The 15,415-nt window shown below is 39.2% G+C and overlaps 1 protein-coding gene across 1 annotated transcript; it reads left to right on the top strand.

Moving 5' to 3' along the window:
- Window positions 1-4,764: 4,764 nt before the first annotated feature.
- slc3a2a (solute carrier family 3 member 2a) lies at window positions 4,765-10,490 on the top strand. Its single transcript, XM_051429128.1, has 11 exons — window positions 4,765-4,911; window positions 5,915-6,119; window positions 6,232-6,416; window positions 7,223-7,396; window positions 7,526-7,620; window positions 7,748-7,884; window positions 8,603-8,712; window positions 8,947-9,149; window positions 9,248-9,325; window positions 9,433-9,652; window positions 9,746-10,490. Exons 2-11 carry the CDS (start codon window positions 5,923-5,925, stop codon window positions 9,883-9,885), a joined length of 1,539 nt encoding a protein of 512 aa, XP_051285088.1. The 5' UTR covers window positions 4,765-4,911; window positions 5,915-5,922; the 3' UTR covers window positions 9,886-10,490.
- Window positions 10,491-15,415: the final 4,925 nt, after the last annotated feature.

Raw genomic sequence — 15,415 nt, forward strand, 5'->3', positions numbered from 1 at the left:
GAATTTGGATGTCACTGCTGTACTCAGTGGTTCAATGTACACCTACAATATACAGCAGTGCTATCAGTGGAACAGAACATAAAGCAATAACATTACACAATATGATAATGTCCCAATGAAGTACGCCCAACATTACTGAATGTGTGTGTGTTGTATGAACTTGTGAAATGTTCGGCTCACAACCTTCTCTATAAATTAGCCTCCAACAATCAGAACAACATAGTGGTCTGTGGATTTTTCTTTCCCCTAATATTATAACACCATATCCAGGGCACCAGAAATACATAACATACTGTGTATGACTGTATGGTTGAGGGGAAAAGCTTCAAAAGCTGAACAAACAAATCTGTGAACACATGAACATTATGTCTTTTTTTAGATTCAGTGAAAGCAGAAAGTTTCCTCTGATCTACACTGGTTCAGTCTTAGCTGACTGTGAGCCTGAAAACAATGAGATGAAAGCACGAGACCCGAGCCAAACTGGTCTAAACTGGTCCAGGTCTGCTCTGCTGTGCTTTCTTTTTTTTCAAGTCTTGCAAAATAAACTCTCTCAGAGGGATCAGACAAGGATTTATAGTGAGGCCCTGTGTGTGTGCATTCATGTGTGTGTGTCCCTCCAGCCTGACAACTCTCATTTTGTTACAGAACGAGACAGGGAACTGCAGACATCACTAAATTCAATATTTTAGAGATTTTAGAAAAAACTAAACATAGTTTATTATTGCCCATATTTTTCATTGTGTTAAGCCTGTGATATCGCAGCTACCAATGTACAGGCCAACACATTGGAAGTCTAAAATCTTACTACAGTTATACTTATTCAATCTACTTGTGTATGTCATATAGCACGTCTGGCTTAGAATTGCTGAACCGGTATCTTCAGTAAGCTGTTGTGTCTTTCTGAAACTGCAACCCTGAACCACCAGTGTAATGTAATGTACATTAGTCCCTGCCTGTTCCCCTCCTGCAGAGAAAACAGGCAACCTTTCCTTTCTATCCCTGTCCTCTATGTGTGTGTGTGTGTGTGTGTGTGTGTGTGTGTGTGAGAGAGAGAGAGAGAGTTGTTCAGTCTTGCTGATGGATTTAGTGACACTGTCCCCTTCTCTACTGCCAAACATGAACAAAGCACACTGGCAGAACAAGTCTTAGAGTGAATGTGTCCTCTGTGAACTTATCACCATTGTGTCATCAAGTTCTGGTTGTTAGAGAGTGAGGACTCAACAGGACTCAACAGGTGGGAAAAGAGTGGAAAAGACACAGTCTTGCTGTAGCTTAGTGCTGTGTTTCCATTAAGGTTTTGCTCCCCTCCAAATTTTGCTACTCCCTCAACTCATAAACATGTTTACATATCCTCCTTGTCTCGCTCTTTGTTTGCCCTTTCCCCTCTTTTTTTCTGGCTCCCCCTCCTCTCCTGGCCACTCCTCCTTACTCTTGTTTCCTGAGCACAGCCTCTCATCTGTCTCTTCCTCTTTCCTTGTTTTCTCCCACGATCCAACATCATTGTCTCTCCAGACATTGTTCCCTTTAACTCTTCGTTTTTAGTCTGTTACAGCAGAAAAGTTCAGAAAATAGAGAAGAGATCGGTTCAGTTGCAAAACTTTCATTTCATTTTAGATTTCAGATATTTATATATATCACCATGTTTTTTTATCAATGCAACTGGTGTTTGTTTATTCATTGTAAAAATGGTGCCTATGTGTTTTTGCAAAAGAAGTCTTGAGATGATGAATATCAACAGCAGAGTGTGTTCACATCAGCAAGCAGTCAACAGCTCTATTACAGCCGGGCTCTGCCAAACACACACACGATCAACAGGCTGAGATAAAAACAGAAGCAGATGGTGTGTGTTTGAGTTTGGTCAGAGGAGAGAGGTAGATGGCGTGTTCTAATTTTGTTCTTGGCAATATCGAAATGGTCATCAGAGGTTTTCTACGTTTCCAGTTTTAAATTTCGGAAAAACATGTCCGTTACAACTTTCCAAAACCTGGCACAATGATTGAGGTTGTTGTACTTAACAGGTTATAATGTCACAGATCCACAAATAGACACACAGCACTACCCCAGACCCAAATATAGAAAGGCCTGCATTTATAAAGCGTTTATAGTGGATGTGTTTATGTTTGCTCTATATGTAACCAATAGCAGGGGTGACAGTGACGCCCAAGCAATCTCTCAGTAGCGTTATTCCTAATAATAGTACATTAGTGTGTCATTTGATTTGGAAGAGAATCACTGAATCTATAATCTGTACACAATTTGAAAGCCACTTAAATAAAATACCATCAACTGGGTTGTTATTCGCCTAAGATCTGTATTACCTTATACTAGCTTGCAAAATAGCCTGATAAATTGCTCTGAATGAGAAAAAGGGAATGAAAAATGTGGTTTTCTGAGGATTTTGTTTCAAGTTTTTCAAGACAAACACACGTCAAAACACTTTGCATCACTATAAAACCCTTCGGGCCTATAGGATAGAGACAAAAACATACAGGCACACAAAACAAGCACACACACACAAAGGTGCAGTTACACCAGATCAAAGTGGTGGAGGGAGACAGAAAGAAAACAGGAAGGGTAAAGGACAAGAGGGCAGTGTAGATATTGGGGTGGGGGTGGGGGTAACAAAGAAGTGGGAGAAGATAGAAGCCCAATCATCAAGCCATTAATCAATCATGAAAAGATTTTTCTTATCTTTTCCATGTGCTTTCTTTCTACCAGCCAGTTAATCCAATTAGTGCCCCATGCCATGTAAATTACAAAAATATTACCCTCTCAGCATTTTCACAGATAGGACTTGTAGCCATATTAAAGTAATACCAAGGATGTTCTTCCTCATAAATATTTATACAGACTCTCAGGTTGCATACTGTCCCTGACTGAGATCAACAACAACAACAGCAACAACAACATCCTCATTCTCCTTCCCTCCATCTTCTACTGTACTGTACAAATATGGCCTGAAACATACCACAGTACTTCATGTACATGACATAGAGATTTTGTGGGTGCTTTTCCAAGAAGCCTGCTGTTACCGTAACTCTATGACGGTCAACAACAGCTGGGGAAGGCTTCAGAGCTGGGGGACGGACAGGAGGACATTGTTTTTTAGATTAGCTGATGGCAAATGCTCTCTCTGATTTAATACAGACTGCATTATTGCTTAATTTAATTGATTTTCAACATTCATTTGCTCAACCTTTATTCTATTCTTGCATGTAGAAATGAAATAGCAGTTGTGTAAACAACAACTTGACATCTTAAAATAGTGGCAGACGAGCCATATTTAGAGCCACACACAAGTTGAAAGAAATGCAGACTCACAGAATGAGTCTGTACATTATGGTAATGATAAGGGACGTTGCTGTCTCTGGACCCGGTTTAGGAGACTGATCACTGTCTGACTGCCATCATATTTTCCAATCCGCTCAATCACTTGTTAATGCAAACCACCCAGGGCATACTTTTTTTAATCATTTGCTTACTGCATCAGCAGGGATTTATACTTACAATACTTACTGTTGGTTAGCTCTGTAGTATCAGCATGATCATATCAGCTATACAGATTACTGTGTAAAGGTTTGTCAGTTGTTAATGGAGGGGGGAAATGGTGCAAACAAGGTCTGTATGGTACAACAGAAGGAGGGAAGGGGTAGAATGTGGGGGTCAGACTGGATAAGGAAGGAACAGAGTGGCAATCTCCACTAATGAAACGATTAAAGGCCTCAGCAGAAACCTAGATATAATGCAATCAATCAATCTATCAATAGGTCATCAGCAAACTGATTATATTATCTTCTGCAAAGGTTTGCATAACCAAACAGAATTTGTAAGTTATTGCTAACATTTTTAGCAGAATATTTGCAGCCTAACCTTTCTTTCTATGGCATGACTTTTTCTAGCATAATAACTTTCCATTTTAAAACTCATGAGGGCAACTGTTAACCACCGTCACCACCTTTGGCACTAATTTATACTTAAAGTGCAAAATAACTTTAAAGTTATGGATTCTGTGTCTGTTTAACAAACCGGGACTATGGCTGAAACTATGTTAAGACAGACATAACAAACATAAAATAAACACAGGAATTTGACTTACGTACAGCTAAACAAGGACAACAACACTGAACAAAGATACATAAACATAAACATATAAGCACTATTACATGCATGCATAGAGGTAAGTGTGTATACAAATATATATAAAAAGCAACACTGACCAAAAATATCAAGTCAAATGTTTCAGTAAATTGTAAACATATACAGATACAGAAATAAATATTAAATGGATATGCACGAAGTGAGTGGTTATGTATAGAATATGCATGAATACACAAACTATATATAGTAGATACAGTGTATACGATTTATATTGACACTGATGGATGATATGCACATGTTATAGCACAGTGTGTATTAAACTCTAAATAGATAATTAATCATTTGTAGGTAAGAGGATGCTTCAGTGTGACAGGGCTATTGACAGGGCCTGTGGTTAGAGACTGTTGTGTCTGGTTGTTTTAACAGTGCTCTGTCTCTACCATGAGCATGTATGGGACATAAAAAGCTTATATTGATTCTTGCATCAATAAACTGGCTCATAGAATAAATGTAATTGTTCATAAACTGAACGTGGGGTATTAAAACAGCTGTTGTTTCTGGGATTTTTTTTTTTTTTTTTTTTAGCATGTGGTCTAATGTTAGTCTGTTTCTGAGAAGAGAGAGAGACATAGAGAGACAGCGACAGAGAGAGAGAGGGATTATTGGGTCGTCCCATGGTAGGCGGAGAAACCAGGACGACTACAAATAACAGGCTCAGCCTCTTTACAACAGATTAGTTCAGACCGAAGGATAAACGGCCGAGAAACATAGAAACAAACCCCGACGGAATATACGTTGCTTTTTTTTTAACAGGTAATGTTGATTTTTATTTTTATTTTTACTTCATCGAGCCACAGAAGAAATACAACAGTTTAACTGCCTTAAAGAGCCGCGAGTGGAAAGAGTGAGACTCGTGTACTGACTCGTGTTGTGACGTGGTGGTCGGCTTTATTTCATCATCTTGTGTAGGAGAGATGTTACACGATGTCAAACTTATTTAAAGGCTGTTGATTGTGATAGCTATGTGTCATTTTTAAAAAAAATTTGAAATAGTTCGATAAACGACTTTGGGCAGAGATATTTCAAGTTATATTTCTAATAAATGAGTTTTGAAAGAAAACAAGAACGAACCGGCGGCAAACGGTACAGACTTCCGGTAGGATTTATAAGTAACTTAGACAAATAAGATAATCATGTTTTAACATTGAGCCTAAAAGGGGCAACATAAAGCGAGACATTTCAGAGGAAATCGTTGACGAATGCTCAATTTCATCCTCGTAAGGTTGTATTTGCAACAATATTCTTTATATTCTTACTTTACAGTAAACCGAAGTAATTAACGTTAGCATCCGCTCTTATTGTGAAGTTAACCTACATTGTTTCCGTTGATGCTGTTTGTCTGTTTGTAGTAACAGTTGAATACAAAACTCGTTAAGTTACAAACCTTTTCAAAAGTTGTCTGCCCATTTGAGTTTTTATTAAAAAAAAAGTAGCTGATAAGTAAAATTTTTCCGAGCTCTGTTTCAGTTGAACTAGCAAACAGATGCTGCTAGCTACCTGTAGATAACGTTAATGTTGAGTTTAGAACTGGTGCCAACGATATTAAGCAACACCTATCTCGAGTCTTTCTTCCTCTTTTCTCTTTCATATGTTTGCTTCCAGGGAAACAAGACTGTTTTTTTTTTTGCTGAGCACAAGTTTTCAGGGCCCACTCCCTGTCCCTGTCCCTGGAGAACATACTAATTAACATAACTTCTATTTCTGTCTCTCCTTCTGTTATCCACCCCTTTGAACCTCCGTCTCTAAAACAAATCAGATTTCACCATGAATAAGGACACAGAGATTGACATGAAGGACGTGGAGCTCAATGAGGTCGACCCTGAGAAGCAGCCCATGACAGGCGACGGCCAGGCTGCAGGTGGAGAGAAAAATGGCAGCGTCAAGCAGAAGGTCCCTGAGGACGAGGTTACATTCACCGGCCTGTCCAAAGAGGAGCTGATGAAGGTTGCTGGCACTCCAGGGTAAGAGCTACTGGGCTATAAGAGTTGCTATAAACACTTTTTTAAAATAAATGTATAGCTCCTGTATTGGCGTTGTCATCTTAACATTTTATTTCTCATTACTTTTGTTTAGATGGGTGCGAACCCGCTGGGTGCTTCTTGTCCTGTTTTGGCTGGGCTGGATAGGCATGCTGGCTGGAGCCATAGTGATCATAGTCCAGGCCCCGCGCTGCAAACCCATCCCTACAATGAACTGGTGGAACGAAGGACCTATGTATCAGATATCTGACACTGACGCTTTCGCTGAAGGAATTGCAGGTAGAGTACCTCCAGTGAAATATGTTTATTTTCTTATTCCCAAAACAGAGATTATCTTTACAAAGTGGTCTGGTTTTGGTGTGGTAACCCACTCTACTTTGTAAGGGATGAGTCTTACAAGGTCTTGGCTTCCCTTAGTTCTGCCTGGCCTACTTCAGCTGGCCAGATACCAAACTGCTGACAAGGCTCGCAACGTGACTCAAGGTCTAAAGGACATAAAAAGCCTACGAGTCATGTCTTTCAGATCTCTCCTACTCAGACTGGAGGTCGAGGTTGAGCAACCCAGTACAGTACAAGTTTTTTTAGACTTGGTTTCAGATCTCAGAACTGATTTAAACTAGTTCCTCTCAGACTCCATTTTCAAATTTTCCTTTTAACCATATAAGTTTGTTTGAAGTGGCAGTAAGGGAGGAGAGCTTGTTCTGCTGCTCTTTAAAGTGAGTTACTAGGGAGCACTCAGGTTTCCAACAGGCCTTGGGCAGAATTCCAACAACCGCACGTGACTCGTGGTGTTTTCATATAAAGAACCTCCTTGTGCTCAGACTTCACATGGCCTGCAGAGAGAGTGGAGGGAGTCATTCACGTGGCCCTGCCTCAAGTCAATGCCTAGCTAAAAGATCAGCAGTTTTTTTTACTTGTGTAGTTGTCTCCTAAACCATCAAAATGTCTCTCCAGACTTCTGCCCTTCTTCCGTACCCTCTGACCCTGCTACCTTTCACACATCAACTTTGTTGTCTTTCCCCAATGTGAAAGTCACACTGACATGACGTTTCATTCTCCCTCCCTGTCCCTCTACTTGTCTGTAGGTGTTGAGGCAAAGTTGGACAACATAAACCAGTTGAAGGTGAAAGGCCTGGTTCTTGGCCCTCTTCACACTGTTCAGCCCAACCAGCTGAACACCCTGAATCTCAAAGAGATCAACCCGACCCAGGGATCCCTGGAAGCCCTGGTCGCTGTGCTGGAAAAGGCTCACAAGAAGGGTAGGTTGTCAGCTTAAATCATTTATTTGGGTGTAAAAGCCCAAACCAGCACAAATGTTGGGCTCATTCTCAGGCTAATAATAAGAGAGTAATATCCTTTTAACTGTTTTTCTTTACTTTTTCTCTTAGGCATTTCTGTGGTCCTTGATCTGACTCCAAATTACGCGGGAGATAATCCCTGGTTCAACGCTGATAATGTTGATGATGTGCTAGAGAAAGTCACGGTAGGACACATACACTACACCCTGTGATCTTCATTCAGTAACTTTTGAGTGTGTGTGTGTGTGTGTGTTATTGAATATTGATCAATGTCCTTGCTGTTGTAGCTAACATGCTCATGTTCTCTTCCAGGCTGCAGCGGAGTACTGGCTGAATTTGGGTGTTGATGGCATCAAGATATCTGACCTCAGTCTTGCCTCCACCTCTGTTGATTGGTCAAAGCTGCAGGCTGCTTTTCAGAGCAACAGCACTGAGGACACCAAGAAGAGGTAACCACGGCTGCCATTTTCTCACTTCCTTTGCTTCTTCATAAGTAGATAATCTATGCAGGAACACAGAATGTTTCATTTGCAATACTTTGGGATACATTTAAATGCGGATTACCCGCAGGTAAAGGGAAATGAATTTCAAGCAAAGAATGCACTGATACAATATATTAACAAATTATCTGAATACGAGGAGTTACAAGAACCTCTATTTGGCAAATCCACCTCAAGATCAAGACTTAAATGAACAGATCTTAAAGTTGTTGATGAATTCTTGGCAAATCTTCCTTGGGAAGGTAAATTTTCAAAGCATCAGTAAAATGTCAACTGACATGTTTCCTGAGGGAAGGTGGAGGTTAAAAGCATTCCAGTGCTGCAGGGAACGGTGGGTGGGGGTTAGGGAGAGACAGATCAACAAGAAAAGCATCCACGAGCCAGAGGCGCTTTACATTCTCTCATGGTAAAGTGACACCTTGTGGAGGGTTTAAGTAAAGACACAAGATGGAGTTTTCTAAAATGTGATTATAACATTCGAGGGAGGATTTCAAGATGATTTACCCAATCAGAGTGTTATGCTATTCTTAAACAGCTTATGCCATAACTAACATTTTATTTTCATTTCGACTGCTACTGAAAGCAGTGTCAACAGTGTAAGCCAGCTACCCCCATGCTCCTTTGCTCTAACATGTCATTAATCCTAACCACATTCTCTATCTCTCAGGCTGCTGATGGGTGTGGTTCAGAGCATTTCGGCTGCAGAGGTGTCACAGCTCGTCAATACCACGGGTGTAGATCTTATCCTGTCTGACCTGCTCAGCAGCAATAAAGAAGGTAGGCTGATGTGCCCTGTTAAATTATTTTGAGCACAATATAATATTTTAGACAGAATACCTCTTTTTCAAATTGTACCTATTTTCTCCTTATCCTATGCATTTTATCACTCTCTCCATCTTTAGTTCCTTAGTGTCAAAATGAGTAACGATTGCAAAGACACAAATGTCCATTTTTGATTGAAAACCAAACAGCTGGTGTAAAATGGTGCAAATCTTACCTAAATATTTGCAGGTGTGAAGTATATCGAGGCCATGAACATCCTTAATCTTCAGCAGAGAAGTGTGGGCTGGGGTCTTGGTGCAACCAAAAACAACCAGCTGTCTAAAGAGGCAGTCACTACGGGCCTGAAACGTCTCTACCAGCTCCTGCTGTTCACCATGCCTGGAACCCCGGTGTTTACGTATGGAGATGAGATCGGCCTTCAGGCAACTCAGGTAAATTATAGACCAGAGCAGATGTTGGAATGTTTTGATTAGCCTACAGCTGTTGCAGAGTGTAACTTTTGTCTTTCCCCTTTTTGTTTCCTTATCAGGATTCACAATCTCCTAAGATGGTTTGGGACATAGAGAAGGAACCTACTGAAGGAGCTGCTGTCAACGAGACTACTGAGGTAAGAGTGTGTTCAGTGAATGTCAGTGTAGAACAGGGAAAAACAAACTAGACATGACATTGTTAAAAACACACCAAAAAAAACCCCCTCTGTTCTCACATATACAGGCTGAGCGAAAGGAGCGCGTCGATTTAAGGAAGTGGTTCATATCCCTCAGCGACCTGCGAGGCAAAGAGCGCTCTCTCCTCCACGGCGACTATTACCCTCTCTACTCCTCCGCCTCCTCCCTCTCTTTCCTCCGTCTGTGGGACCAGAGCGACAGATACGTAACAGCTGTCAACTGGGGATCAGCAGCTGAGACGCTCACACTCAAACTGGCACCAACAGGCAAGTTCAACAGAAATATTAAGTCCTAATGTGTCCTATCAATAACGCACATTAACAGTAGTTCTTTTAACACCCTGATCTTTGTTCCTGCAGAAGGAGTAGAGTTGCCAGAAACAGCCACGGTGGTGCTTTCAACTGACGAAGAGCTGACAGTAGACTCCACCGTTAACTTGGACGAAATTTCCCTGAAAGCCGGACAAGCAGTCCTGCTGAAGTTCCCCTATACAGGCTAAAGATGGCGCCAAATAATAGGAAAGCTACCTGCAGATTAAACTTGGTTTAAAAAAAAAACACCCATAAATCAATCCTAATCCGTAGGAATGATAGGAATGGCAAACAATGCAAGTCATTTCTTTTTACAACAAGCAATAGGACTTTATATGTGTTTATTTAGTCAGAATATAAATTAATTTGGTCAAAGTCTTTCTGAGTCTTTTGGTTTTTATAACCTGTTGGGGTTTTTTTAAACTTTTATTGGGGGTTTTGGTGCTAAGAAAAAATACAGCAACCATGGACATGCACTCATCAATTGAGCATTTTGTTCTTTTGTGATCTTTTATTGTTGACCGTCTGTACATCGTCCAGATATGTGAAAGACATTCCATTCTTGTTCTTTGGGCATTCCTTTAGCTGTTTTAAATTATACATTTTAAGAAATTCTGTTTTAATGAGCTTTCTTTTTGGGCCCTTTTTTTTTTTTTCTCACAGAAAGACATTTATAGCACAGGAAAAACAAGATAACTTTAAAAACGAGTGCTAGTAAACAACCGCTACGAATGGCATCAAGTCTGTCAGGTGAAGTGAATTGGAAATGAATAAACAGAAAGTTCTGTACCGACTCCTGTGTACTCCTCATGTTTTGGTGTGTGTGTGTGTGTGTGTGTGTGACAACATTGTTATGAGACTTGAGTTCTGTGTTTAAAAATGTCGTTTGGGCTCAAGATGGTATCAGATGAGACGTTCACTATTTTCAGAACATACAGGTGTATGTAAGTGTGTCACAGATGTTAACAGAGGAAGCACGTCTCTGTATTTGATCATCCTCAGACGAGTTTTATCGGCTCATTATATTTGACTCTAAAATGTACGCTGTGCACGTACCTACGAGTTTCACGAAATGGGTCACACACTGTCTTAAAGTTACTACTGTCATAAGCCCCCCCACCCTCATTTCAACACTGGCAGAGACATTTTATTTTGCACCCCAGATAAGTCTCAATATGTCTGTAAGAAAATACCACTGATAGAAACAAACATGCAGGGTTTTCCTATCACAGCAGTCTCCAAAATCTACTGATTTCTGTGTACGACATGAACTTCCTCAAAGATGAATCAGCACTGAAAAAATCAGGTAGATGAATTTGAGCGATACTAATACTTCCTCTGTGTAGCTTCTGTATTTCCCAGAGTTGCTTTTTTTCTATATGAATAATTAATCTTGTGAATAAAAGGGCCAAATTCACTGGGACACTTTGAGAGAAATTGCATAGGTATGATTGAAAATCTGTTGTTTTCTTTCCTCTCTCTAGAATGATTTAGATGATAAATCATGGTTGAACAACCATATTCATATACAGTGGAACTACTTGGACTGAAACATTGCCCACAGGAGGGAATGGCTTTACTTTAAACTTAATGATAATGAGTTTAAATGAAATTATGATTTCAGTCAGAATGGTACAGAAGGAGAGCAAGAGAAGGGAAGAAGACGACCCGTTACTGTGAACCAAAACGGTTTGACCAGATTTGACAATTTTACTTTAGAAAAACACCAGATCACACTTTTAATCTCACATGAATTTAAGTCATTTCAGTAATTGGCTTGACATTAAACAGCAATTCTACGTTCACTCAGCTGTGGAAAATAACAAAATACACTTCCTCAAGTTATTTAAGTACAATTTTGTCATAATTGTAGTTTTTTTTATTTTATGCTTCTTATTTCTTCTACCGCACTTCACTGCATTTCAGAGAACTGTACTTTATCTGGCAGCGGTAGTTATGAGTAACTTTTCCTAATTTGTCTAATTTTAGATCTGAAACATATCATCAGCTTTTGAGATATGATAGTTATTTATCAACCAACCCAGTATATAAAGACAAAATTAGCTCCACTTCAAACCCCATTTGCCAACACTTTCTATGAAGTTCATGTCTATAATGCTTTATAAACACACTCACAAGACATTGTAAATGCATTATAGCTTTATTAAAATCTTTATAAAAGTTGATAATAATGCATGGCAATTTATATGAAGATTTAAAAAGTATTACGAGGAGAAATTATTATTATTATGAGTTCACATTCATAGTGCACATTCATCTCTATGCCGAAGTAACGACAGTGTTTGAAAGAAGAATCTGAGTCCTGGGTTAAACAGAACATGGTAACAACAATAACTTTAGTTATAAAGATATAGAGAAATGCTACGTATCATAACAGATCATAAATTCTACATTTCTGAAATGGAATAATGTCACATCAATAATAACATCAATAATACGCTATAGCATGACTTTATGAGCTTTAAGTAAAGTAACAGCACTGTATAAGGTTATTAACAATTGTATGATAGTATACCAGCAAAGGTAGCAAATAGGGACGTGTTGTAGCCTTAACATGGAGGTATACAGCATTATGAAGGCTCAACTTACAATACATTATGTCTACCACAACTATACTACAATACTTAATAAACCTTCTTATACGTTGTCATTCATGATTATAAACATTTATAGAGTGTTATAAAGCCTGATAAATGCATTATAATGTCTTATGAATGTGCTTACAATGCATTATACACATGACCTTCACAGAAACATACATAAACATAAACATAAAAACGTTGTTTATACATTATGGCATCAGCAATAAAAGAAAGTCAAATAATATAATATTCCACTTTAAAAGAGGGCATTCTGCATAATAAGCACTATTGGTTATGATATTGTATTTATTTATATCTATATTTACATTTTTGAATGATAATGTTGACGTATTTAATGGTTTCTTTTGGTTTTGAAAATGTTGTACTTGAAGATGTCTTGCTGTGAATTTTGATGTTTAATCTTTTATATTGTCCTGTGATCCCATGTGGGATTAAGCAAAATGCTTGACTCCACACCAAATATACAAACGGACAAACTAAAACGTGCGTAACTAACTACACTTGCAACCAAACTTGAAAAAATGTGTCCATTAACATTCAACCATTACTCTGTATCTTTTAAGTTAAAAAAAGTTGATTTCTGACCAGCCTACATTATACTCGTACGCATAATTTAATGTCATAAAACCTGTCCATTTCTCATTCAAAAGCACCAATTTAAAACCATGCCTCTGATAAAAATGTCAAACAGCCCCTATAACAGCTGAACCCAAGTTAATTCTCAGCAGAGTTTCAGGGTCTTGATACAATACAGGGCCGCCGTGCCGCTGTGGTATCACAGGGGAGGTTTCAAGTAGATGATACCGGGAATCAGAGCCCGTCTCGGCACCTCTCTGTGCACCCCACGCCGCTGCGAAACCCAACCACCATCTCACCCACCGCCATGCACACTCATGACTGACTCTCAGTCTGAGTCTGACACACACATATAACACCTTTTACATCATGGTGACATGAAGATACATGACCTTTCATCGGCTTTCAAGGAGCACTGTAGAGTCACCAATGATGTTTGACACTGAAGTGCACCAATGTAAGCAGCTCTTACCTGTCACTGCATGATGGAAAGCCCTCTGCTCTGAAAACCTGAAACCTCTGAGTGAAAACAAGAAATTGTATATTAAAATCTTACTCAATATACTGACACTAACTTAACCAATTAATATTCTTTATATAACTCTTTACATATATGATCATGGCAGCTTCATTACCAAATAAATGTTTGTCTCTCTGTGGTTTTGGGCTGACAGTGTTTAACCAAAACCCCGCTTTATACAGTTTCACACATTCACGACATTATGAGCTGTTGGCTGATATGCCCTTCTTCTGGAACATTTTGAGGTGCTGTGCCTTGATCAGGGGCATCTCAAGTCTAGTTTCAAGCCAGGTTATACTCATTTACCTTGTTTCTGAACTCCTATCAGCGATTAGTATCAGTGCTTCAGAGTGTGGCTGTTACTCCTGTTCAGTCTTGAAAGGGTTGGATATGTCCTCTGCTCTGCTAATGGCTTTAGAACAGCAAAGACAACATACTACAACACTGGAAAACACCAGAACCACCTTCAGTGCAGCGCTAGCTAAATGACTTGTCAGTTGCCCTCCACCTTGGAAGAATCAGGTACGCGGAGGAACATTTTATTTAGAGAAATTTTTCTATCTGATCCAATTTTCATCAGATAGAAACTTAGGGGATCGGTCTAGAGTAGCTCCTGGTTTGGGTTATGTTTTCTTTTCCTTAAAAAGTATATGAATTTTTACTTTATTTTACTGTTTCCTGTATTTTTTTTTATGTGTTATGGGTTAAAGGTTTGGGTTTTTTTTAGGAAAAAAAAAAAAAAAAAAAAAAAAAAAAAAAAAATTCCAGTAAAAATACATAATGTTTCACTGTGCTTAAACACTGTCCCCGGATTAGCTGTGTGGTAATTTAATTCAACGCAAACTAATTCAGGAGCATAAAAAAATATAACAACAAAACCAAGACAGTGAATGTCTTGACTAGATTCAAGATGAAATGAAGTAGTGGAGAAAACCCCCGTCCTTAAAGCAATTGTTTGACAGTTTGGGAAATATGCATATTCACTTCCTTGCTGAAAGTTAGGTGAGAGTTGAAAGCACTGTCGTCTGTTTAATATCAGGCTACAGCCACTAGCTGGTTAGCTTAGCATAAAGACTGGAAACAGGGGGAAATAGCTTCCCTGGCTCTGTCTACAGGTAACAAGATCTGCCGACCATCAGCTCTAAAGCTCATTAATAATATATTATGTTTAATTTAAGCTTGTTTTATTAAATCTGTACATGAACCTACCCACCATCCTCCCATTATTCTCTTTCTCAAACCCTCTCTGTTTCTTCTGTCCGTACCCCAGTCCGAACATCTACCTCTCCTGCTAACTCCTGCTCCGCTAGCTAACCTCAGAGCCTGCACTCGAGGTATGTTTAGCTAAAAATGTACTAAAATGTACATTTTTCAGGCAATGGAACAAAAGGTAAAACTAAGGAGACTTCTTTAAGGAATATTTTGCCATGTTGGGAACTACACTTATTTGTTCTCTTGCTGAGAAGCTTAGCATGACATATTGAGCTTAGCTTCAAGGCTGGAAATGGGGAAGTTTTTGTTCAGATTAAACAAGCCTTCTACCAAATGAGCTAATTATTGAGCTTTAAAGGTGTCTTAGGCACATTTTGTTATCATCTACTTCCAGTCTCACTACTTTGTGCTATGCTAAGATAACCATATGCTGGCTGTAGCTACATATTTACCGTGTTACCGTCATGGAAGAGAATAAATGTCTTTGTTTTTCTGGTAGGGTGAAAAGACAAAAATGTGAATATCTGCACCGACACTGAACGTACATGAGAGACGCGCTGGATATTAGCATATACTACATACTTTTGTTTTGTACATGTGCATGTATAACCAAAAGAGACCATAAGAGAAAATGAGGGATGGAGGGGGGTGAAAAAAAAACACCTACTCAAACTGAAAGTGTGTGTATGAGTGCATGTGTGCGTGTGTGTGTATGTATGTGTGAATGTGTGTGTGAGAGAGGTTGAAGCCACACACTAGGGTGTTTTTCTCTTGTTTCCAGCATCA

Source organism: Dicentrarchus labrax, unplaced genomic scaffold, assembly GCF_905237075.1.
Source record: "Dicentrarchus labrax unplaced genomic scaffold, dlabrax2021, whole genome shotgun sequence".
Taxonomy (NCBI): Eukaryota; Metazoa; Chordata; class Actinopteri; family Moronidae; genus Dicentrarchus; species Dicentrarchus labrax.

Bases quoted from the DNA above. Each gene is read 5' to 3' on its own strand.
- slc3a2a (XM_051429128.1), top strand. From the start codon at position 5,923: ATGAATAAGGACACAGAGATTGACATGAAGGACGTGGAGCTCAATGAG. The intron at 6,417-7,222 runs GTAGAGTACCTC...ACTTGTCTGTAG, and splicing joins TTTCGCTGAAGGAATTGCAG to GTGTTGAGGCAAAGTTGGAC. The intron at 7,397-7,525 runs GTAGGTTGTCAG...TTTTTCTCTTAG, and splicing joins GGAAAAGGCTCACAAGAAGG to GCATTTCTGTGGTCCTTGAT.